This window comes from Hippoglossus hippoglossus, chromosome 7 (assembly GCF_009819705.1).
Source record: "Hippoglossus hippoglossus isolate fHipHip1 chromosome 7, fHipHip1.pri, whole genome shotgun sequence".
NCBI classification, from domain to species: domain Eukaryota; kingdom Metazoa; phylum Chordata; class Actinopteri; order Pleuronectiformes; family Pleuronectidae; genus Hippoglossus; species Hippoglossus hippoglossus.
Window position 1 is genome coordinate 10,872,488 of NC_047157.1, and position 27,166 is coordinate 10,899,653.

General features: G+C 40.9%; 1 protein-coding gene across 1 annotated transcript; it reads right to left on the reverse strand.

Moving 5' to 3' along the window:
• Window positions 1-1,997: 1,997 nt before the first annotated feature.
• On the reverse strand, window positions 1,998-26,698 carry gnas (GNAS complex locus). The gene is made up of 12 exons (XM_034590429.1): window positions 24,868-26,698; window positions 20,780-20,852; window positions 13,574-13,628; window positions 13,282-13,401; window positions 10,662-10,759; window positions 7,589-7,643; window positions 7,315-7,388; window positions 6,802-6,860; window positions 6,589-6,709; window positions 5,866-5,996; window positions 5,082-5,149; window positions 1,998-4,162 (listed from the first exon to the last, which is right to left on the reverse strand). Exons 1-12 carry the CDS (start codon window positions 25,004-25,006, stop codon window positions 4,016-4,018), a joined length of 1,140 nt encoding a protein of 379 aa, XP_034446320.1. The 5' UTR covers window positions 25,007-26,698; the 3' UTR covers window positions 1,998-4,015.
• Window positions 26,699-27,166: the final 468 nt, after the last annotated feature.

The following is a 27,166-nucleotide window of genomic DNA, read 5'->3' on the forward strand; positions in this document are numbered from 1 at the left end:
ATTTGTAGACCTATCAGGATGCCAAAACTGCAGATTCCCCAATGTGTCCTCAAAGTCCCAAAACAGCATCTACAACCATTATATTAAAAAGTACTGTATGTTGCACTATATTGTACGGTAGGTTTGTAAGTGTTACCAACATCACAGCTGCAATTCAATGTAGTCAGAGATGAGATCCATCCAATTTGAGTTTAACTAAAAAACTCATGTCAGGATTCACAGTGGTTTCAGCACACCCTTACATTTCTAACATCACTTACCATCACAAAGCCATCCGTGAATCATGAAAGTGCTGAGTCAGGAGTCTCCAGATATGAATTTGCAAATCAGTTTCCACTGCTGGTAGTTACATTTCTTTCGGCTTTGACACACAAGTCATCAGTCATTAATTCCTTCATTCAATTGCACTACGGTTTTCCTTTTCTGACAAATGTCTTGTTTCAGGCTTTGCATGCCACATCAATATACAGATAATTTGCTGGTACTGAATTCTCTTATACTTCTTGTTTTATTTCATATTGGCTACAAGCTTTCACTGTTGAAACCTCCAGCAGTCATGGGGGGTGGATTAGCCATGTTGACTAAGTGCAGTGTAGTGTGGTATAAGTCAACAGTTAACAGGCTAATATCTACATTTATTTAAATACATAGTCAGCTGTGGTTTGTTACCCTGCAGGGATTTTTATTCTGCTTTCAGGTCATAGTTCACCTCCACGCTCAAAACTTCCAACCACATACACTTTAATTTATCTTATAGAAAAAGAAAAAAGTATTGTTGCCTATTTTTTCTCATCATACTCCACTTCTCTTTTGGTGCATCTTTGCCTTGAGGCCTGTTCCATCATATTATACCAGAGGCAACAATAAAAGCAACATTTAATCTCTACTCTCCTCCAATCAGCTAAAACTTAATAGAAGTTGGTCAATTTTGGGTTATTAGATGCACTGTGGCTATAAAACACTTGTCTGGGGTAAATGTGAGACTGCAGGATAGCATGTGTTAGCCCTGTGAAAAGATGACAAGTAAAACTAAACACCTAGTGAGACAGAACTACAGGGGATAACTTTCTGTGGTTGTTTGGTGACCCAGATGTAAGCCTTCTATTTGGTTTGAGAAAACTTTCTATTTTTGGATAAAACAATTATTTTAAAGTTACCTTAACTTTTTTTCTCAAAGTGGCTTCAAGACTGGGAATATTAAGCTGCTCCACATCAGCAGTATAATATCAAGATAGTTTATCAGTGTGTTCCAGCTCTACAATGAAGACGTGGACATTGTTTACGACAGCACCAGTCAGTCCAGACGTCTAGTGCCGCTTTTTATACATATTTGTCCCCAAAACAGAGGAAAAACATCTATCAGGAGTTGTATTTTATAGAATAAGGCTGGACATTCAAAACCTGTTGGGTTCCTGAAATACCTTCCACCCTGAATTTCCACATTTTCAAGCATCAAGACGATGTGCAGTGAGGCCCTGTTGTCAGAGTAGAACATTCAATCCATCATGGTGGTCCCGATAAATACAAGCTCTGTATATATGAAGAGGAAATGGCTGGTAAACGGACAGGAAACTCCACTTCCTCTAGCGCAGATGTTGCTCATGTAAGAAAGAGGTGTTAGCTTTGTGTTTGACTGTTGTGACAGACCTGTTACTGCCTGCACCCAAAAAAAAACAACTTTATTTCTTAGAGCTCCCCCTTCAGAAAGTAGCGACCCATATCTGATGTACACTTTAAATGAAGACAAGGGCACTGAAATGATTGAGATGCTAGTACTGTACCTCTGCAGTGCAAGGCTACAGAGGAGGACCCTCCTTTTCCCCTCGTCAGAAAATAAACTGAAATTTCTAATTATTTCCTCTAAAGTTTTGGCCTTTTCTAGCAAAAGAATGCGGATTGTTGTAGAAACAAGCAATGGTTTCCATCGGCCGTCTTTGAAACCTTTTAAATGTCTTTAAGTTGTCATGGGAAGTAAACAAAAGAAACCTGAACACAACTTCAGTTGAAAGGATTTAAGTTATAGCAATACGCACACTATCAAGTGTACAATTTGTCAAGGTTCATTTGATTCTAATAAAATACTTTTTTTTTTAAAACCCATATACATTTCATATATTTATCTTTTTGGGGTATATGGATCCAAAAATAGACATTTAAATCATAAAGAGAATGGGAGGATAGGGGAAGAGAAATAAAACTACAAAAGCTACGAATGGTGGTCCTCCGTCCCAGAGGAGAGAGTGACGGAGGACAGAGGGGAGAGACAAAGATAGAGAGAGTGGGATAAAGAAAGAGAGAGAAAAGGAAGTGACGAGGGAGGCAGGGAGTTAGAAGGGGGATTGGCCAAGCTATACAGCGCAGTATGACACCCACTTTAGCTCATTACACACGTACAGTCGTGATCAAGGCACAGGGATCTTCTAAAAGTAATTTTTTTCAATAAAGTTGTACAAAATAATACATTTTACAGTCTGTACAAGAATAATAGTTCAGCAGTAAAGTAAAGACAGACATACAAAGGAGCAAGCGGTCGGGGAGGAAGGAGGAAAGATGGATGAATGGCAGGGAGGTGCGAGCACATTGTTGTACAAAAATCAAACATTAGTGTCCCATTTGTTGTTGTTTTCGTCTTGTTTTTTATACTCCAGGATTATTATATTTTATTTTGTCGTAAAACAAAAAGAGCACTGAAAAGAGAGGCAGAAAGGAGGGGAGGAAGAGGGAGTCGGGAAAGATGTGAAAATGGAGAGGAGAGTGAAGTCCTCAGAGGTGAAAGAGCAGAGGTTGAAAAGAAGGAGAGAATGACAGACAGAAAGCTTAAAGAGAAAGAAAGAGCGCACAGGGCACAATGGCACAAAAGTCTACACAGACAAAAACAGCTGTGGAGACAGTAAAACAGGGTCAATCATGACGAGATGAGAGTTCTTTTTAACTTATATGGTATTGTACTGTAGAAGGATGATTTTCGCCCTCCGTTTGTCAAGTTCCACAAAAGATGGTTATTTTTTTCTTTTTTGTTTTCAACTCAATACATCCTCCTCACGGTTTGCTCCACTAGCAACAAGGCAGAGTCAGGTGGCTAAACAATGCTGTGGAGAGGTCGAGGGACCGCCATCGCCTTCGACCGTGTCCAGACTCCATCAAAGTAATTCACATTGGAGTCGGCCGTCTGTCCCTCGTGCCTCCTGCAGCCTGACGGATCACAACACACCCCTGGTCCGTGTAGTCTGTGGTACTGCTGCAGTCGGTCACTCGTTCACTTTAATTTAAAAGCACTGTGCTGGAAAAACACGCCAGCAGGTCGAGGAGCCTGCCGCTCGTCAGCAGGGATCAGTACGTTTCCGGATTGACGGCGATTGTGCATTCCGATAAAAGCAAATGCGATGAGTTTCTGTGTGCAAGCAGATCCTGTGGTTGAATTCATGGATAGGAACGATTGGTGTACACGGTCGAGTCCTGAGCACAGTGCTTGTGTTTTCTGTTAGATACAGTGTTCAGCTGATCTTTTGTGACATGTTAATTCTCTGTTTTTGTAGTACTTCCAACAGTTTTCTCTTCCCCAGTTGCACTGAAGCAGTAGCTCTCTCAGTTTTCATGCCGGCTCGAAGTACAGCCTCAACTGCAGCTCAAACTCTCCTCACTGCAGGATATACAATCCAGACTGGGCCAGTCAGGGTGTTTGGACAGGTGAAGGTAACAGGGGTGATACATGATGTCGAGAGGATAGGAGCTGGGAGTATGGCTGAACGTGGACATCCAAGTTCCTTTATGCTTCAGCCCCTCAAACCCCTTCATCAAAATGACTCCGTCTATTGCAGGTGGGGAGTTTTCATAAGGGGAAGTTCAGGGTGTGTTTGTGTGTAAATATGTGTATGTTTGTGTGGGTGTGTTTTGGCCCCTGTTCCTTCACAAGAGCTCACACACACTTCTATGGAAGAGGAGAGTTCAGAGACTCAGGGTTTCTCATAGTCCGATCTTTTTTGTTTGTTTCTGGTCGAACCCTTTTCCTCTCCCATCACAAGAGCTCGTACTGCCGCAGGTGCATTCGCTGGATGATGTCTCGACAGTCGTTGAAGACGCGGCGGATGTTTTCTGTGTCGACGGCGCAGGTAAAGTGAGGATAACAGTAGTGCCGCCCGTCCCCGCTCGCTGTGCTGATCCTCTGTAGATGGAAGAATAGAACATGTGAGGAAATGGTTTCACTAGAAATATTATGAACTATTATGAATTATGAACTTAAACGATCTCTGTCCACACAAGCGTTTTGGCTCTGAATCTGTTTTAATCCCCGTCCATTTTAGCACATGCCTGAAAACACATATCACATTGCCACTCATGTACACTGATCAAGCTAAGCCAGTGTACACAGGAGGCATTGGGTTGAGGTGTTGCAGATTGTTTGAATAACAGCTCATCTCCAACACAATTGTATCATTGTAAAATTCAGAATTTAACTAAACAGCTGTAAGCAAAGACAACAGGGACAGCAACCCCTTGTAAATAATTATCCATGTTGTGTTTTACGCTAGTGGCCAAGGCCGATTCCGGTTGTTTTGTTCCAAAAGGGGGACATGGGACAGGATCCTGACAAATCAGCGAAGGTTACGTCATGACCTAAAAGACCCAATCAGCAATCAGTTTTTGCCCGTTCAGACTAAATTGCAGTCCCGGAGTTTTCAAACTGAAACTGGATCAGCAGTGTTTCCAAACCTCTCCATTTTAGCAGCTCTGAAACTCTAGACAAGTGTGGACACTGGGAGTATCTGCAGAGTTGATGAATTTCTATTTTTAACTTAAAAAATGCTTAATACATTCTTTGTCATACCATATTTAGCTCATTAAAAGATTCATAGAAATCCAATGAATAGACCAAAACATCGCTGGAGGCTCTCCTACTGAAGAGAACATTTCAAAAACAACTCCCAAATATATTGATACGCGTCAGTAGGATCAGTTCATTCTTGGTTTTGGTCTTATCAGGGGATTTATTGAAAATAAGAACAGTAGAGACTATTGTAAAACTTTTTTAAGACTTACCCTTTAAATTTACATAAAGCACAAAAACAGGCTTATGCACTTACCAGGAATTCATCTCTTATGAAGTACTTTGCCCTTGTAACACGTGGATCTTCTCCAGGCTCTGGTGTGGCTGAGAGAAGAGAACAAGACTAGTGAGAACTAATCTCTTATGACATGCAATCGTTGAGGTGGGGACCGATCAAACATGAAAATTTGCTTTTTAGGGCATTTATTAGTTATCAGGGATACATTTGTTTAATGACTAATTTCCACATTACTGTGGATGAGTGTGTGTGATCAGAATGACCTCACAGGTGTGTATCAACGATGACCTCTTGTGGTCAATGACACTGAATGCACTGCCTCTCACAGATGATGTATTTGACTATTTGCTAGACGCCATTCCAAGCACATAAACCGTGACCCCGGCAGTGGGGAGACAAGTGATGGCGAGTTTGGAGTTGGTGTATCTTACTGTATCAAGCACTGAAACTGTTATTTAGTGTTAAATCATTGTAGATGGGTTAGGTTTTATTTAGTATGCGATTTTGTTATGTAAATTTGTTTTGTACCTATTATATCTGAATATTTTTGTTAAGTGTACCCTACTTTAAACTCACTACAGGAAATATGTCAATTAGCAGTAGTTTATATGTCAAACAGCAATGAAAAAGCTGTATTCAATTGATTTTAAAATGATCGATTTGGCACACCAAGTCGATACCCAACCCTAAAATATGGCAGTTATATTTGTACAGATAGTATCATGGACAATGTTGATTTGAATTGTTGACAAAAAAATGTTAATGGAATAAAAATGGATTAAACCGAAGCACGGCTGCTCACCGTCATCAGGTGTGGTGTAGCGAGCGAACTCAGGAAAGTATTCCTCGATTTTGGACTTCCCTGCCAGCACCTTCTCTGCTAGCAGGTCCTGTTTATTTAGGAACAAGATGACAGAAATGGTCCGCAGCCACCTGTACAGAACAAACATGAGTGTGATGTGAGATATGACAGGGAATCACTGACTGGAAATACACAATGGGTCCATTTTTTCTAGCGAAAGATGAATATGTCAAGGTACGCGTCCTAATGGACTCAAACATTTCCACTCAAACCTGTCAAACCTCACATGAGTAAATTTTGAGCGTCTAGACTCTGTACACGTACCATGCCTGCAGCTAAGCTGCCAAAGATCTAAGTAAGTTTTCACCATTCTGAAACTTTTATTAGCGTGGAACTTGTGAAAAAAGTACATGATCTAACCTTGATTTGTGTTATGCTGTGTGTGTGTGTGTGCTGCTAAGGTACCCCCACACTTGGTTATGCAATCATTCAGGAGAAAAAGCAGGCAAGTTCATCAAATGTTTATCAGCCTTGACACTTGGCTTGGTTTTGTCGTTAACGATTATGCGTCTGCAGTTGGAAAAGCCAAAAAACAACAACAAAACCCCCAATAATCTACGCGTTAAATTAAAAATAGTTTTTAATCACTTTGAAACTGGGGATCCAAGATTGTTTTCTGTGTTTCCTATAGAAAACAACAGGCTAGTGTCTGCCCCTCTTCACCTGTTGTTCCAGATGTTCTTGAAGAGGTTGAGTGCCTCCTGTAATCGGTTGGTCTGATTGTCTTCTCTGATCACCATGTTGTAACTGCTACTTGCCACCACGAAGATGATGGCTGTTACATCTGATGGGAGACGAGAGAGGGAAAGAGATGATTGAGCCACGGAGAGGAACAGAGACATGAGACGAGTGGAAGCTGAAATAAACTTAAGTTACCGTTAAAGCATTGAATCCATTTCCGGCGTTCGTCTCTTTGACCCCCGACATCGAACATACTGTATAAATCAAATGAGACATTAATGTTAGCAGGACAAATACTGCCATCATGTGGGAAAACCATCATATACACTAGGGCTTCCTCCTGAACGTTGAATATTCAAATCATCAGTCGGAGGCTCCTTGATTGACAGAGATGTTGTCTGCTTGGTAAAAGGTATCTGTGACATGTAGAGGCAGCTGTGGACCAACTTAATACGATATAGTCTCCTGGATTTTGTTTGCAATCTAAATATTGCGGCACATTTTCGATCTGTTGTAAGCGTAGTTAGCATGCATTAGCACGGAGGGCTAACTTGGCTCGTTTAATCTATTACTTCAACCCCGTTTTAAATGCTTGCAGTTCTGAAAAGTGTTGAAAAAGAACTGAATTAACTGACAAGAGTCTTATTTAGGTACGGCCATAATGTACACTACTATTTCATGGTCCTTTTCTTTATGTATTTTACTTACTGGAAATTAACTTTGTCCACTTGGAATCTTGTCTCAAAGATCCCTGAAGTCAGAACTCTGCAACGCAGCAAATCCTGGTGCAAATAAGAAAAATGATCAGAAAACAGAAGCTAATCATTAAGGCAATGCTGTTTTATTGTAAAAAAATCCACAACACACATGGTTGCACGCGATTAAATTTCAAAATATTGAATTTCCTCTATTCGAAAAGTAGATATACATGTATAATGAGCAGTAAGTTATATTGACTTTGAGGTGGCAGAATTTCACCCACCTGATCTGTTGGAGTGTAGTCGTTCTGCTTCACAATGTCAATCTTTTCTAGAAAGCTGAAGAGAGAAAAGGAAAACGGAACAATTTAGAGACTGTTACAAAATCCCTGATCAAACAGTTCTTTTATATTGTTGAGGATGTGCTCCACACTCGGTAACAAAACCATCCCGAAAAGCTAAAGTTTGAGCTCTAAACATAACAGTGCACTTCTCAGCAAGGAGAAATTATCTGACCATACTGACTGAGTATCATGTGTGAGCCGGCAGATTTTCTGCAGTTGGCTGCTTAGTTGCAGGATATATCACCAACCAGGAACAGCAACGGCAAAAAGTAAGACCAGGGACTTGGACTGACGATGAGGTGGAGCTTTTACTGAAGGTTAGCAAAGCCAGTGTACATATGTTATCAATGTTGTTATAACCACGGGTAGTCAAGTCATGGTTGATACGACCCAGTTAGGAAGCAAACTAATCTGTGTCGTTTCAGAAAGGTTTCTGACTGTCTAGACTAAAATGCATCCCAGGAGGTTTCAAAGTAAAATGCCGCCCGCAGAATTTCAAAAAAGTTCAGGTCAGGTGTAAATGTAGCAAAAGTTGTGTTTGGAAACAAACACACAATTAAACGACCTAAACACGTGTATTGCATGTTCAAATCGATTCGACAATGCACTTTCCTGGGCCACTAAGAACACACATGCCAAGTGTGAAGCTGATTTGATGAACGGTTCGCGAGATAAGCATGTACAGAAAGACAGACAGATGTTTGTGGAATTAGTAGGCCACTGCTATTATGGCAAAAATATTTTTTTTATTCGATTATTGATGAAATTATCAATAGAATACTCGATTACAAAATCACTGCAGCCCTACTCACAAGATGAAATCACTAAAGGCATCACATGTGAACTAGGTAAGGAAATAAACTGTGAACTTTTCATCTCACAACAGTGAGAAGATCTCGGGACGTATTTTGCAAAAACTGTGTATACCTGAAAAACAAAGAAAAACTGCAAGCAATACATAATATTGTCAGAGGAAAAATCTATGTGCAGAGCAAGTGCACGTGCTGAGACGAGAGTGCACGTGGAGTGAACGTGAAGGAGGTGAAGAAAGAGAAGGAGAGAGGACAGCGACTGTGAGAAAGTGAAAGAGAGAGAGAGAATGAAAGCATAGTGGCGTCTGTCTGACATTACAGAGCAGATTTCAAAAATAGCTCCCCAGCGCCCTGGCCCACAGCGAGGTTACCATGGAGACCCAACCACAGAAGCTATTAATAGTCTATCAGCACCCAATCTAGTGCGGCTGGAGTAGCTCCAGAGAGAAGACAGACAGACAGACAGACAGACAGACAGACAGATGGGGATGGAGAAAAGGAAGAAAGCAGAGGAGAAGAAGAAAGTGAGAGCAGGATGAGTTTGTGTTTTTGTGCTGGATGTCTGCAAGCAGGAAGAGGGAGGGAACAAGACACTGGACTGTACCATCTCGGCCACCTGAGGGAGGACAGGGTGGAGAGTTTATCCTCCTACAAACACCTAAACCAAACGTAAATTCTTAATTAAATATGTGTAATATTCTCTAAGAGGGATTTACTAGTAGAAAGCAGCTGAGGCTCACAGTTTAGAGCTGAGGAGAGACAGTATCCTCCTGAAAACAGTACCCCCCCGTCCTCTAAACATCCACTGATCTGCAGATGACTCAGCCTCCGCCATGTTTGCTCCCAAACACAGAAAACTGCTTTTGTTTTATGAAAACTAGTTCCCTACATTTTTTTTCCCTTTACTATATTTTGAACAGCATTTGCTTCTGAAATGATAAGTGGACATCAGTTTGTTAGTGAACAGTAAATCTGAGCCATTAAAACAAGCCGTGTTTCCAGTTCATCTGCTAGAACAGCTCGATGCTCACACAGGTTTCCACTGACAGAGGGCACAGTGTTTAGCCACTGACATGGAGCAGCAAAGTTGTATCAGGAGAAGCAAAGATGTTGGTTACTTAATAGGGACAAAACTTGTAGAGGTATACAATGGCTGGCAGGAGATGTTTCTCCTGGGCCACACTGGGGTAACACAGTGCGTGACAGCTGTGTTGCTCATTTACTGCGTCTGTTGTTCACACACACATATTTGACTGTACATGAATTGTTTAGTACTAGCACTTGACCTTGTTAGATATAGGACACAGTGCAGGAAAGCAGTAATGGAAAATGCACTGTATTTATATAGCCCTTTTCTAGTCTTACCAACCACTCAAAGCGCTTTACCCTACAAGTCACATTCACACTGACATTCATACCTCGCTTCTATGCACAGCGCTTTTTCTCTCACACAGTATTCGTACCACTGTCAATACATTTTTCAAAGTTTACATCAACAAGTTGTTTGAGAAAGAGGGAAGAATGACACTGACAATGCCATAATAGCATTTAGGGGAAAAAATGTCTTTATAATGTGGGTATCTGTTTACTTATGATCGAGCAGTGTGATCCAAACAAACCAAATTATAACTGTACATTTTTAACAATAATGAAACAAATGAATGTGAGGAAACTTAAGTTATTGAAGTTCTTCACATAGAGAAAAAGTTTAATTTTCCACCTTAAAAATGCTAAATGATGAAAAACAACTTAAGTGAGAGCTATGGTTAAAAGGTCCAAATAAAGAGTCCACAGATTGAGTCTCTCTGACAGATCGTAGTCTCGTGCAACAAGAATCTAAAATCTTCTTACTGCTTTAGACTTGTATATGGCCATTAGGCTATTTGATCAGAGGGCTTTAATAAACCATTTACCTTTTTTTTTTTTTTTACTATTTCTGCCATTTTACAGACAAAACAATACACTGATTGACAAAATAACAAGCACATTAATTGATATAGTAAATAATCAATTGCACCCCTAAATCCAAAATTACACCACCAACAACTACAAGAGCTGAATCAAAGTGCATAAAACTAATAGTCATTTTCTTTTGTGACACTGTTGTAACATTTGGCATTTCATCAAACCACACAAGTTTTCCTAACAAATTCAAAGCTCAGTGTAAACACCAAGTCACAATGGAGCAGGTAGTTACTTACTACTGTGCACAGTCGATTAGCTGGTACTCGTTGGATCTCTCAAAGCACGCCCTGACCCCCTCATCCTGCCACAGTGTCTTGGCATGATCGTAAAACTCCTGCAGAGAGACAGGAAAACAAAGGAATACGTTAGTGAGAGGTAACAGAAAGTGGGTTTGAAAAACAGATGGAGAATTAAATACGTTTTTTCCTTCTTGGGATTTTTACTGTTGTTTGTGTTCACAAAGCTGATGCACAGGTCAGAAACTTGTTTAAGATGAAATCACAAAACACACACACACTCAGTTCTGTTTCATGGAAGGCGGTGGATCTGTTGTACTTTAAGGCTGTGATCTTTACTTGATAAAACAGTCAGCTGAATCAAAGAGGGGAAATGTTCCAACAAGCAGGAGATGTTCTGCATTATTTACAGTGCATTTTACACCGAATATGACAGCTACGACGGACGTAAGAAAAAGGCCAGTGATGTCAGTCGACCGTGGTGCATGTCTGAGGGCACTCAGTGCTTTTGTTGACACCACATGCGACGCCTGTATATGTCCGTAAAGGTAAATAGAGGTGGGGTGAGAGAGGCGCAACTTGCTGTGCACAGTCACTACAGACAGACTCACCGACACACTGGAACTGAACAGTGGGTGTTCACTGATGACGTTTTTTTAAACACGCGACAGACGCAAAACTGGATTTAATTTTTTTTATGGAAATTTACAAAAAGAATACAAAAACCTTTAGGACAAAAAAGATGTTGCATAATTGTAGAAGACACTGACAAGGAATACGGCTTTAATGGAAAAGTCGCCTGCCCCATTAGGGACAGAAATTGTCATCTGCACTGTATCACGTAAAAAGAAAAAAAAAATCTTTTCATCATGCAGGTTTCCATGACGACAAACTTATGTTTACAAACAGAGCATGTCTTAATAAATCAGTCATGTGCTTTAAGAAAAAAAAACTCTTTCTCTTGATGTAATGCTTCCTCTATCCCTCCTTTCCTTCATCTCTTTCTATTACAGTCTCTCTTTGTTCTCTCTCTCTTCCTCCAGTAACTGTCACTTTACAACAGTGAACCAATCGAAACAATTCCATTAAGCTGCACCAAATTTGACCCACTAGTAAATATCAGTTCCCAAAATATCAGTTTTTTTAAATCAAGATCCATGAGTTATTCTCTGAGAAATCCACAGAAATGTTTAAAAACATCCTATCTGGCATTGTAAAAGAAAGTCCACCCCCTGACCCGAATCCGCACAAAAATTGAATGGCTTTCCGCCCCGACCAATTCTGCACCCCTCCATGTTAATCCATCCTGTAGTTTGTGCACAATCCTAATAACTATCAAACAAACGAACACAGATTAAACATTACCTCTTTGGCTGAGCTAATAAATGACTCCAAAAGTTGATTTTCATACTACACTGAAATCAAAGGTTGTCAGGAGTTTAGCTAAAGCAAAAATTGGACTTCAGAAAAAAAGTATGTTTTTTGATAAATGGGCTGAACTTTTAAATTTAAATAGCATTTTCAGGGAAAAACATTTTTCATTTTCTAAGTAATGAGCAAATCTAAGCATCAACTGTTTCAAATGTTCAATTATGTACTGAATGAAATGGACCTGTGGGTGTTGTAATATAAGTTTTTATCATGTATTGTAATTTGAAGCAACAGCTGCCTCCATAGCATGAATAGCATGGTGGCAGCACATTGAAATGAAATTAATTCACATAGCAAGAAAAGTAACTTCTGTTCAAACATGAGACTGAGTATATTGAAAAGTGAATTAAGGTGGGCCTCACAGGTGGCTGTGGATAAACATTTAAACTCTGAGGTTTGGTCTCTTGGCCTGGACAATTAGTTAATGAGAAAGTCCCTTAAGGGAATACTAAACCCCACACAGACTTTACTAATGAGGTCATTAGTAAACCTCAGTGTCTGCGACCTGTGTCATGGGATTAACAATTGGGATATTGGGACAATTACCAACTATCATCCACTGAAACACAAGCAGCAGGGGAAACCTGCACCTGTGTGTGTTACACAGACCACAGTTTAAAAGGTCCAGTGTGTAAGATTTAGGTGAAAGGGATCTATTGGCAGAAATTTAAAATATAAAATAATCCAAGTGATGTTTTCACTAGTGTGTTTCATCTAAAAATTGTACAAATTGTTGTTTTCTTTACCCTAGAAAGAGCATTTTATATTAACATCTGGAGCGAGTCCTCTAGATGGAGGCCACTGTGTCTTTTATAGTAGCCAAGACTAGACAAAATAAACACCTTTGATGATAACTGAAGGCTTCCACTGGTTCTCTTTCATGTTTGGAAGGGGAGGCTGAGGTGAGGGGTATTCAGCTGCAACATGCAACTCCACCACTAGATGTCGCTAAATTTGAACCACTGGACCTTTAATAACTAGTAAATGTGCAGTAGATCAAAACTGATGGCTGTTAACAATGATGTTGGTGCAGAAACCACTGTCATCATAGCAACAGGTATAAAGAGCTAAACTGCAAAAACAGCTGTAAACACTGTAAAACATCCTTTAAGCTGTTGTGAAGATGATTATATTTCTCAGATGGTGTGTGTAAATGTTTGTGTGCGCCGTCTGATTTTGTGCTACTCACAGATGGAAACTCAAAGTCCTTCTGGTTGACGAGATTGAGGATGTATTCGATCCGGTACCGGTTCTCTGGACAGGCCAACTGCACAGGTGGCGTCAGGTTGCTCATAGCTGTTACTATGGTCTGTCACAAACACACAAAATCATTTAAAAGACAGAAGATACATTTTTCAACATTAAATGACAGCACAACAGCTCGACTTGCTTTATTTACTAAGTCGAGTAAGAATATCTGAGGGGATTTCAATGTTTTCATCGGTTATGAGCAAAGAAATGACACCAACACAGCCACTTACCTCTATGGCCTCTTTAATATTATTCTTGATGTCCTGAATTTTCTGCTTTTTCTCTCTGAAACAGACAGAAAGGTTAATGTTAGGTATTATTGTTGTACAGCAGCAACATACACAAGTAAGAGTGTCGTCAGAATAAATGGTGAGAAATACAAAGAAAGTCTTAGATCCACACAACCCTTTAGTGGGATACATATCCATCGCAGACCATGATAGTGGCTCCTGATACACATTTAATTGATTAATATAAACCTAGATTAGTTAATAACAGCCTCAAGTGATGGGCTCAAAAGAGGCAGATTTTCCATAAGGCAAGTCAATGCAGCCAAATTGTCCAACTGCCCTGACATGTAGTTACACACAGGACAAAATATATCAATAGAAAAAAAAAAATGCACCAAGTCTGAGAGATTGAAATAAATTCCTGTTCATTGGGAGTGTGAATAATAACAATCATTGCAGTAGTAAATATAAACACATTTCACTACATAATTTAAGTCAAAATGATTACTGGATATTATAATGTTAACAGGAACTTTCCATTAAAGGTTTTCATTATTTTTTCTCTTCTCCTGAACACAAAACAGTTGTATTTAGCTATCAAGTATTGTTTTAGTCAAGTTTTTAAAAATACGTACAGGGAGGAAGTTCCATGTTACCGAGTCACGGTGCACTACAGTGACCTGCATGAAGTTTGTTTTTGATGCGGGAAGGGTAAACAGACCTTCATTGGCTCACATGCTAGAGAAATTATGTCTGTCTACTGTGGAGGAGAGCTGTTTGTACAAAACGTTTGGACTCTATGTGACATAAATGTTTCTAATAAAAGGCAACCGGAGGACCAGTTAGTTTATCTTTCACCTTGAGCCTGTCAAGAAAACAGTGCATTGTGTTTACAATAGTTCTATGTCAGTAACAAAGGGTGAGATGGGCCTCTTTGCTCTGTGCCAGTTTTACATTTTCACCTCTGTTTTATATAACTCATGGATCTTGATAAAAAAAACAAAACACTGTTGTACTGTTCCAGACCCTTGCAAAAATGGGGTGGGGTCACTCTTTAGACAGTACAACGTAGGGCTGCATGATGCACAATGTCTTTTAGAAGTAAAGCCCCAGAGTTTTAGTGGATTCTAACTCAAATCACCAATATACTCGCTTACATTTGGGATTGATTGTCCACAGGGGGGACGTTGCTATATTAAATCAGACCAGGTCTACTAATGCCAATATTGAATACAAGAAAAGTAATAGCAATAGCAGCTTAGACATGCAGATGCAGATATTCCTATGTTGCCACCTACTGGCAAAGAAAATAAAAACTACAGCGAGTTTGACAACAGCTGCTCTCAGACATGCACTGAACTCCGCATAATCTCCCCAATTTATCCGGAGGGGTTGTATGTGAGAAGACAAATATCCGAGTCAGAGGCTCTGGACATTCGCTGTAGTTTCTCCTGCCAGCCCCCCAGTAAAACCTCTGGATAATGTCAGAAGGACCAAAACAGTATGAGATCCTCCGGAGGACTCACTGCGAGCAAGTAGGTGCGGTGATACCCTTTCTAACACATGATGCAAATGAAAAAGCAATAACACACACGTAGAAGACACAGAAGAGAGCTTTTGGTGATAAGGGCTGACGCCAGTGTTAATGTGCTGTAAACAAAAACGGGTGATCTCCGCAGTGAAATTTGTACGTTACATCGTGCCTCCTGCGCCACCCCTCCCCCAATGCTGCATAGATTCCTGTGTTGTTGTGAACTTATCTGACCAGAGAACCTCCTGCTGTGTTCTTCATACATGAAAGGCAAAGTCCAGAGAAAACAGACAATGTCTCAAATACTTTCAATTACATATACATACATATGGAGAATAAGAAGGCCTTGTTTACATTTTCAACCTGACCCTCATTTAAAAACAAAATCACATGGTCGTGTGTGTGGGGGCATTCTCCAGACTAGAGCGTATGACTGTGTGTGGTTAGATAGAGGTGAAGGAGACAAGAAGACATGACACAACAAACTTGTTATACTGACAAAGTCTAGAGATACATTAAGGTGAATAAAGCAGACAATTATCAATTTAGAGAAGATGAGTGGGAGTTACAGTATGAGCTCATGTAACATTTTTGTCATGTCGTGTCACGGTATGGATTGTATCTTTAGGAAAAAGCTAAATACGGAGGCTGTGAAGAGCAAATTAAAATGACAATCATAGCTGCTTTAAGCAGCAATGGGTCAAGGCTGGGCATTTTGAGGAAGTATAGGAGGAAGAGGAAAATTTGCTTTTCGTGATGCTTTTAAGTTGAAAAGACATAAGCAGAGTTATTGTGCTTCAGCCCGGGTTTGCACTCAACCTTCGACAGGCAAGTTATGATCTTGATGAGCTACCTGCCAGGTGACATCACTTCACTCATGATGCAACTTGACACTATGACTTAAGGCCATCTCCAGGTCTGCTGACTATTACTACTGTAAAAAAATCCAGTTATCAAGATAGAATTTGGATAATTTCTGTACTTCATCTTGGCAGTATAGAGATGCCTTTGATTTATATTCACAAAGTTAGATTACTCCATGAGTGAGAAACTGTTTATGTTTAAAGATAATGCATTTCCAGTGACTGCAATAGGTGATATGATGATAAAGTTATTGAGATAAAAATTTAAACATTTTTCACATTGCATCTACCAAGACATGATAATTTTGTCAATGATTTTTGTGAACATTGGGAATGTATATAGCAAGAATTTCCAGTATCTGTTTACAGTAAGACATTTTGATGCACTGTGGGCTAACTTTTTGATCAATCAAAAATCTGTCTGGATTGTTTGTGAAGACAGTCTGAGGATGCAGTATAGCAAGTTTGGTGTCAATTGATCCAAAATTGTGGGAGGAGACAGGTTTAATTAGTTTGACAGTACAGTATTTGAGTATTGGACTTCATAATTGCTGCCAACTCATGTGAATAAAAGTTTTTGCTCAATTACGCCTATAATCTGGTGAAAATTCCAAAGTTCTATCAATTACGGTTGATTTGCTATGAATTTTCCATGTTTTAAACTTTAGACAGTTGATGTAACGCCACCATCAGGACTATTGGCCCACAAAGCCAGCTGAGGACTATTGGCATAGGACTGCAAGTGGATTTCCTTGGAATAATAATGATAATAATAATAATAATAATAATAACAACAACAACAACACTGAGAAAAACAAGAGGTACCGGCAGCACAGCAGCCCGGCCCCTAATAATGCCCCACAGGACTGCAGCGATACTAGACTTCGCTCCCTTAAAAATAATCTGTTGTAGACCCTGTTTGCATTGCAGTTTAATTCTGGATTTTACAATAATACATATGATTTTTACTCCTTGCCATGGCTGCTTCTCATTTGTAATCTAGCTCTTTCTGTAAATGACAACCAAATGCTTCCTGTGTACACGTGCACACACATGCCCAGTGTACGTAAATGGTCACGTGATGTGCATTTTTAAGGCGCGTTGGTATGGACAGGGACTAGAAAAGATAGAAAGCCAAAACGCTCTTGTAGTTTGAAAACGCTGTTACGCAGAGGTATGGATGTAACCTCAGTCTCACTGGTCTGTTAGATGTCAGAGCTTTTGCATAATCGTTTGGTTTTGTCCGTTTTTTCGAACAACTCCAGCTGTTGACCACTTAAAAACTCTAGTAACAAAGCTGGCAGTAACATGCCTTGTCTAAGGCCAGCTCATAGGCTCACACGCAGGTCACGGAGAGAGCTGAGTCAGTCATTAATTCCTCTTCCAAATCAGGCCAGCAACTAGAACCAGCAGTCTTTCGGTAACAAGCCAATTACTCTGACATTTAGGTTACCACAACACTCAATCCATTTACTCAAAATCTTTCATCACAGATGTTACGGAACTCTTTCATCCCCAAAGCTGTAAATGTATGTCTTGCCCCAGGATCCAAGCTCATTAAAACATATTACTATGCTCGTCATGTGGAGATGCACAAGTAACTTGTCTGCAACACTGTTGATTCAACCTCTGTAGACAGGGTTAACCTCTGTACTACATGAAAGGAGTCAAAGGAGCCATACCGTAAGAAGGAAAATCTAGATAATCCAAGCAATGTCACAGATCCCACTAGGAGTGATGCTGTATGCGTTTGTGTATCTCGTTAATAAAGACACTCACCAACCAGTGCAGACACATATACAGAAAAGAATTGTCACACACACACATCGTCATTGGTGACTTTTGGGGACATGACATGGACTCGGATGAATTTCCTGACTAAAGGCTCATTTATGCTGCCTTTACATATATAGAAAAGAGATAGGTCCATTTCAAATTATGTAATTGTCATTGCCAACTGATTACACCTGATCAGGTTGAAAAGGATTGAAACTATGATGGTAAAATATAATGTCACCAAACTAGATGGATCAATAAGAATGACAACCAGTCAAAAAGACATCCCACCCAAACAAGTGCTAGTAATATTAACAGGAGAGCAGATTTGTCAATCAAACAACTTGTCCACACCCACGTAGTCCTGAGAAGAGGTCTAATCAGAAATTTCAGAAAGGAAGTTTGTCCCCACTGGTAGCCTATGACACGCGCACACATGCACACAAACACACAGTTCAGTGTTATGCAGTCACGCGCTGGGTCATACGCTCTTGTCAGCCTTAGGTGCTGATTTTCTCTTCTAACCTTGCAAAGATGCTTCCAATCCTCATCAAAACCACCAGACCAACACATGCCACTTCACCGACATACAGAAACACACACAACTATAATATACCTTGTGGCAAAAGGCAAGGAAAAGAAAGTGGCATAATTGCATTTTCTTTCACAAGAGATACTTGAGAGTTGTGTGTCTACAGTCTATCTATATTAAAGAACTGAAAAAGAAAAATACCAAAAATGGACAAATCAATGGAGCAAAAGCAGAGGGATGTCTATTTATGACATTGAGGGGTATAACCTAAAAAAAAAAAACATGATTCCGGATGCTAGTTTCACCAGACCAGTGTTGAAACAATATGGTCTAGAAAGGTTTGACAAACACATAGAAGCGGTTCAAAAAGCTTAGTTCCACCGCACTTCCTGACTGGCCTCTGTGACACAGTGTATTATTGAACAAAGGTTTTTTCTGAAATGTTCAGACATGACAAGCTTATTGAAAGATATTGTTACTGACGCAATAAAGTTAGAAAACTATTATTTGAATGGTACATGGACAGCAGTTATATGCACTCTTCTAGTGTTAGCGACCACTCAAAGCACTTTACACTAGAAGTCACATTCACCAATTCGAGTGCTACTATATGCTGCAGTTTTCCTTTCACACATTCACACTCTGATAGCACATTGGGGGCAATTTATGTGTTCAGTGTCTTGCCCCATGGACACTTCTAGCATGGGGGCTGGAGGGCCCCGGAACCGAACCACCAACCTTCTGGTTAATGGACAACCCTTTCTACCTAAGCCACGGCCATCTACTGTGCCCAGTCACATGAGCTAACAGAACAGGAATCATATCGGTTAATGTCACTTTTAGCCTTAACAATCAAGCACCCATCATCTCTGTTGACCTGCCAATAACTAGAATGGCATTCCAAAGAGCACAGACCTTCGCTAAGTTCCAACAGTTTAACACTTAAATTCAATCAAGCTGCACGAAATTCTACACACTCGTAAATCTCAGTACCTTAAATATGCCCGATAATTTTTCATCTAGATCTTTGCATTATTCCCTGAGAAATAAAAAAATTGCCCCATTTCACAACATTAAGGAAAGTGAAAAAGAAGTTCCTAGATCCGACCCCTGACCCGGATCTGCAACAACATTTAATGGGTTGCGACCTGATGCATACTACATCCTCCCACCAAGTTTCATGGTAATCCATCCTGTTGTTTTTTGTGTAATGCTGCTAACTGACAGACAAACAAAGCCAATGAAAACATACCCTCCTTGGCGGAGTAATAAGTTATGTCAAATACATAAATTGAATTCTACAGACTTGACTTTGCAAATGGTGAAACATCCATTTTATGCACGACAGTCTGACAAGGCTACCAAATCGTAGTTTCAAAAGAAAAGCACTGAACTGATTTATGTCAGGCTTCTCCAGAAGCAGCCCTTCGGACCAAGTCACAACTGGTGCTTCCTTTGTGAACATCAATATCACTTGATCCATTGCATGCAGGCTAATGGTTGTCAGGTGGTCATCAGTCACTGGTGAATATGTAAAATGCAAAAAGATATTTGAAGATTGGAGGTCTTCCAGATAAAATAGAGGGCATATTAAAGTGTCTACATCAGCATTATGTTGTTAAAACCTTTCTGTGAAATAATACATCATGAAACTTGTACCTGTTTGTCACTTGTATTTAGCAGTTGACAGATATGTCAGGGCAGTCGCAATTAGATAAACTTGTCAATGCCGGAGTTTTGCCAAATACACCCAGTGCTCCAGGCTGCAGCCAAAATGGTCACATATGCAACCACTATTTAAGAAATGTCCTGGTTAAAAATATCATGTGGTCACATTGGTGTGAGTGCATGATGATCATGAGGCTGTTTTGGTGCCCCTTCGGCATGGTTACGGCGGTAGCCATTGTGGTTCAAAGCACTATTCCTTTACTGGCTCAGTCACTTTCTCCCAACCTGCACTTTCATCATCGGTACATGTGCACTGACGATGAAATATGCAAAACAATTCATGCCATGTTCCAAAGATGAAGCAGAGTATAACTGATTATCTGAAAAAAAACCTGTAGAGAGAAGGAGCCAGATGTTGAGGAAGAGCCAATGACAGGTCCTGCCTCAGATAACTGATGAGTGCAGGATGCAGGGCGAGTACATGTACAGGCAGGGAGAGACCGACTGAGCCAGTGAAGAACGCAGATCAGATTAAAATATTTTGAAAATACCATCGCACATTTAACTGTCAATCTTTACAACTGCTCATCAGTAAGTAAAGTCACTGATAAGTACCACGTCGTACCAAAAAAATAAAGCAGTGACAAAAATCATTTGCTGGTGCGAACATTTGAAAAGATTTGTAGCGTCAGAGCTACCACTGGAAAAGTTACTCTGGATCCCTGACACCATTACTTTGGGTTTGGTGAGACGGTGCAGATTTAGCCTTGCCAAAGGGATCTTCTGGTGCACTCAGCAGAAGCTGCCTAAACCTTACTTTTCACATATATACTTACTCTGCATTGAAGCCGTTGACATGAAGGATCCTCATCTGTTTCACTATGGTGCTCTTTCCTGACTCTCCAGCTCCTGAGGGAGAGAGAGAAAAGAAAATGTGGATGTGTTTACATGTGAAACAGGACCACATACAGTTGGATGCTCATAACCAGTCATGGCTGTGACATACCATGCTCTACAGGAAATTTGCAACAGACAAACACATTTTGTTCACAGAAAACTATGGCTAGAAGAAAATACAACTCTGGCCGCTGCATGTAAATGATAAACTCCACTCAATAGTGTGATCAAAAACTACATGTTTAAACATGATTGTGGCAGATTATTCGATTATTCCATGAAAAGCAAGGTTGAAGATTTCCATTTAAAAGTGGGTCCTATTGTGTTAATTGTAAAAGAGTTTGATGTGCAGTATACTCTTCGACTACTACCAATAGAATTTGAGTTTCGCCTATGAGACAAGCCACGATTGAAGACAAGTTAATATCAATGGTTTTGATACCTGGTGAATGTTCTGTTTTATATCATTTGACTTATTAAAAATTATAGATTCTTGTTTTGTTTTATTATTGTAAAAACAACCGTGTGTATGTGTTCCCTGCTGTTTGAAGTACTCGGCTACATGTTTGGATGAACGGTGCTATATAAAGTTGAGTTGATAAGCTAGCTTGTTAGCTGTGTGCTGCAAATCCCTGGATGGTTTGTGAGTATCTGCTTAAAGAATGAAACTCACAGCTCTTGCACTGTAACGTCAAACCTTCAGTATGTGAAGGTCCATGAGTAAACATCGTTTACAAGTCGAAACTCTTTCACACTTGTCTGATGCTTCTCCTATCTCAGGCCAACTGAAGTGATGATCAGAATTGACAATGACTCAATTACTTTCACTTTCATTTTGGACAAAAACATTCAAATATTTTGCAGGAGAAAGAATTTCTAAATTTAAATGGTTCTCTTACCATGCACGTCTGAATGTGAAGCTTACATGTCCACCATTGAGTATTTACAAGACATTTAAGTTACTGAGTCTCTTATACAAGATGACAAAGAGACAAAACAATAATAGCCTGCTCAGCAAGCTACAGAGCATACCATGAACTCATAACATCATGTTCTCAAATCTGACTGATGACCTCATGCAACGCAAAGTCAGCGCTCCCATTTCTCTCCCATCTCACACAGTGCATTGTCTGATGTTAAATAGTAAAGTAAAGTACAGCAGTGTATTGGTGATTTGGGGGCATGTACTGTTCTTCTTGTGTGCTAGAAACCATTTGTGGTTGCATGTTTGAAAACAGACTCAATAGAGTTTGGCACCAAACATAAAAGCTTATGGGGACCAACAGAGTTGTGTTCATAATACAAAGCATTGAGAACAGTTTAGTAAAAAGTATTAGTATCAAATCATTGTGCATTTTAAATGCTGTTTTTATGGGTTTGTTAATACTAAGCTCTGAGGTGTTTAACTACATTTGAGAAGTGTGAAATGCCTAATTGAGGTTCTGCCCATTAGGGATGTGTCCAACAGGAAATATTCCCAGTCTACATCCTGCAGAAACTTATAAAACGTGTTGAAGTTTTAAAAACTGTATCATATCTCCAAAATAACTATGATACATAGTGTTTGTATAGAGAAATAACCTGCACTCAAGGTGGGTGACCTCTTCTAGCACGCAACAATAGAATCATCAAAACTGTGTATGTGTCTTTAGGTGAGATCAGACCAGATACAGAGTTAAAGTAAGTTAGAGATCATACTATAATATACCAGTATTCTCAGGGGAAGCCTGTATTTAATTGAAAATGTTGTTTCATCCCCTTAAGAAGTTATGAGATAACCCATTTAACTTGTGTGTTACTATGTTAACATAGCTTCTGGTGGGTCTGGTCTGCTCTGAAGGATCTATAACCTTAACCCATAATGACAAATGCCCTCATATCAGTAATAAATTCAGCTATTAAGAATCTATGATATAGAAATACACACACAAATGTTTTCCACTGCAACAGAGACAAAAGTTGACTTGCCACAAACTCTCAGATCTTGATCACTGGGGCAAGATTCAACACTGTATATTTAATATTAACTGCAGTTTAATAACACGTAGGAGGTAGGATGTTACCGTTTTAACAAACATCGGCAGAGCTTTGTGCGAAGAGGATTGTCTCTTTGAATCTCAAATATTTTGTTGATATTGCATTCGAATTGTTATGTCAACTCAGTTACTTTGCCATGAAGTTCACTTTAACTTCAAGGTGTCAAAATACATTCATCTCTGATCAGATTCAGTAAAAAATAAAAAATAAACTATATATAAACTGTTTTTTTTAAATACAAAACAGCTCAAATGCAAATATGGTTCCTAAAGCGCTTCACATTATTGTCATGCCCATTTGTGGCAAGATTTGGTATGTTGGTATTGATATTTGGTATAAAAACATCACTTGTTGGAGTCTGTTTAGTTTATGTAATAATTGGCTACTCATCCTAATCTTTCATAGAGGTTCATAAAGTTGAGGTAAATTACTTGTTTTAGTCAAAGTCAAACTTTATATTCATATGTGGAGATCAATATAACAATTTTGGTGAAAATAATGTTGCCTGAAGATCATTATATATTCAATTAAGAAGGTCTTATCTGTGAAAGTGCTGTTTTGTGAAAAGTAGATCAATATCTGCACAATGTCATAACTCTTTTTGTGAACCAGTCTGTTAACATGGCCCACAAAGCCCTTAAAACTTCAATTAGGTGATCTACTTAATCCAGTGACCTGTGCAGTTCATTTACAGGTTACAATCATACTGAGCAACATAATCCAGTGATCAACAAGACATGCTTCAAGTTTTGTTCTGTAAATAAATGGTCACACAGTTCACGTCACGTGTCACCTACACATACACCCAGACTTACTGGCTGCAACTTTCATTGCTGGCTTATTTATGGTAAGAATATGCTTTGTACTATTTCAAATACTATCTTCTCTCAACATGGATACAAACCAAGCAAGGGCCCTTTGCATACATTCTTTTTCAGCTGCACTGAGAGTGACCCTTTTATAGTTCATTCGGCTTTGTTCACTGTTTTGCCTTATCATCCGAAAATATGCAGAATTGCAAATAAGACCCTGCAGGTCTGCAAGTGTGTGAAAAAGTCAAACTAGTAGATTATATCATTGAAAGCAAGCTAATTTGGTGGCAGACATCTTTGTTAAAGTATTCATATGGGTCCTGTCCTTCTGCTTTCCTAAAGTCACCACAACTTCCTCCTCAACATAAATACCACCATGTCATACAATACACACCCTTGCTGGCATTTCTGTAATTAAACAACATGTTGTTTTTTCCAAAGAACACTATGACTTCCTGGAAGCGATAATAAGCATGTAAACAGACATTCGAGGAGGGTACAGAAGAGAAAGACCGGCAGGGAAAGTTAGACGCTCTTATTTGTCTCTTATGTAATGTAGAGACCCAGCCCACCTCCAGTTCACTCACTCACTCACTAGGTTTTAGTTGCTTAAAGTCACATTATCTTAAAGAGGTTCAGGCTACACACCGACAAACTGCCGTGCAATGTCACACTAGTGTTAATTCAGCCGACTTCCAGGCGTACATGCATGTTTAGGACTATAATGAGTTCTCTACACTGCGGTGTGCTACATGGTCCCAAACTGATGCTGAACAAGTTATGTTCAATTAAAAAGAAGGGATAAATGAACAATAAATAACAATAGATCCTATTTGATTGGTGCATGTGGTTGTTTATGTTACAATGGCCACTGACAGCAGTGGAACCACCATATGAATTTACCTCCACATCCTCGTATACTCCCATATCAACCTATGGACTCTGCTGCAGCTTGTTTTGGTGTTTTTGGAGAGCAACATGCTTGAAAAAACCCAGCACAGGGCTGTATTTTCCGCCTTATGCAATGGCAAGTCACACTGTTGACAATGTTTCCCAAAACAACATCCCAGAAGGTTATACAGAGAGGAAGCAAGAGCCCAACTGTGCACGCCGAGGCCTCTGCCTGTAGAAACCAGCGAGCAGGGGCAGCAACATGGACAGAAACATTACCAACTCACCCAGAAGCAGTAGTCTGTGTGTTGCTCTGTAGATCTGTTTGTCTTTTTGGAGCTGCTTCTCTATCTTTTTGTTTGCTTCTCTTTGTGCCTTCTCCTCATTTCTCTGGTCTTCGGTCTTACTGTTGCCCAAACAACCCATCTTCCCTCAAGGATAAAAAAAAGGGGGGAAAGGGGGTGTGGGGGGTGTGGGGTCCAGGGAAGGAGGAGGAGGAGGAGGAGGGGGTGGTGGAGGAGGAAGAACAAGAAGAAGTAGTGGTGGAGGTGGTGAGGAGAAGGAGGGGGGGTATGTGCTGAGAGAGAAAAAATAAATAGATAAACTAGTCCCAGATCCCGCGTTTGACCCGTGGATTTGGCAGCAATGTCACCCACATTCACACCGGCCTGCTCCGGGGACAGCACAGTGCAGCACGGGGGGGAACTACGAGTCCATAACGCGTCTTTCTGCTGTCAGAGAAGGCGCAGGATACTGCTGCTGACGACACCGAGGCCGCCTTCTCAGTTTGCTGAATCCTCATTCACATGCACTGTAGTTTAGCTTCAGTTTCCCCAACCACACACACACACTCCCTCTCTCCCCCACACACACACACTCACACTCTCCCCTCTGCGTAACGTTAACAACTATAATCCACAGCACCGCAGGGAAAAACGGGGCTTCTCCTCGTACGGAGGCAGCAGAAGCAGCCCAATGTGCATCTCCGGAAAAAAAGCCCGGGTCTTGCGTCTCACTGCTGCCCGCGACGGGGAGCCCCGCTCGGCGTGTCCGAAAGGCTCGCCCGTGCTGCGGCGCGGCTCGTTTCCACGTCTCCTCCCGTGACAAACATTTCCAGAGGTGTGTGTGTGTGTGTGTGTGTGTGTGCCTTGTGCTCGCTGCTGGCGGGTCTTCTCCGCGGTGGGAGGCCTTGCAGGACAGGAGGAGGGGAGGCAGATCGGATATTTACACCCAAAGCCCGAGCTACATGTGAGGCGTCCTCGCTGCTTCCGTCGCCACCCGGCTCCTTCTCGTTCTCTGCAGCGGATCGGCCACAAACAGCCCCGGGACTCGCACGGTCTCCTCGGCCGGTCTGGGATCCGATATCTCCCCTGATTGATCCTCCTTGTTATTCGTGATGGCTGCTTGGTGTGTTTTCTCCTCCACGGGGCCTTCTCTCTCTCTCTTTCTCTCGCTCGCTCGCTCTCTCTTTCTCTCTCTCTCGCTCGCTCGCTCGCTCTCTCTCCTTCTCTATCCCTCCCTCGCTCTCCCTTTTGTTGCTGAAATGTGTTATCAGCCCCTCACATCACCAGCGAGCCTCCAAAAACTGCGCACCCGCACACTTCAGTGAAAATGGGCTCCGATGGTCCTCTTCGAGTGGAAGAAAAACACAACAACAAAAAAGGAGGAAGAAGAATAAGAAGAAATGAAAACGTGACAAAGATGAGACAAAAAAATCCCCCTGAAATGTATCCACGTTTCTTGCAGGTGACAAAAAAAAAGAAAAAGCCCCAGCCGCTGTCAGGCTTCAGCTTGTGGGGTGTGAGTGTGTGCACGCTCCCATGCAAACATACATTATTCCTCTTGGATCCGAGGTTGGAGGCTACATGTGCATTCACATTCACAGAAAACAGGACACGGGCTGGTTGTAGCAGCACATTCCCGGCGCGTAGGCCGCTCCCCTCCTGGCCGCTGCTCGTGGAAGGTGAAAGACAGGAATAACCAATTCTTGGAGGTTATTATTTTTCTCCCTCTCTCGCTCTCTCCGAGAATAGTAGCTCACATTGAGGAGACAGACAGCAGCGCCGGGGAGAGACGGGGTGGGGCCACACGGCGCTCATTGAACCATGGGAAGGGAAACGAGCGAGAGAGAGGAGGAGGAGGAGGAGGAGAGAGGAGAGGCCGCTTCGCCCCGTCACGTGGCCCGGGCGCGGGGCATCGGGCGGCGCTGCGGAGAAAACGGCGCCCTCTTCAAAGAAAAACCACCGCACACGGTTTATTAAGGGAAGGGGGGGCTACTCTGGTGCTCAAGTAAAAGTAACACGGCAAAGGAGGTCATGTTTTCATCTGTCTTTGTTTTTGTTTGTTCGTCAGCAGGCTGATGCAAAAACGTCTCATCGTGTGAAGGAGTGGACCCATTCAATGTTGGTGTAGATCCGGATCAGGGGCCCTATCCCAACACGTTCTATCAATTTGTGCAATTTGGTGCAGATCCGAATAAATATCCGGATCTGGTGAATTTAAATGTAGTTTCATAAAGTGAATGTTGGACCTTGGTAGAGGTATGTGCTCGACTCAGTGCCATTGTAGTCGCTGATATTTTGCATT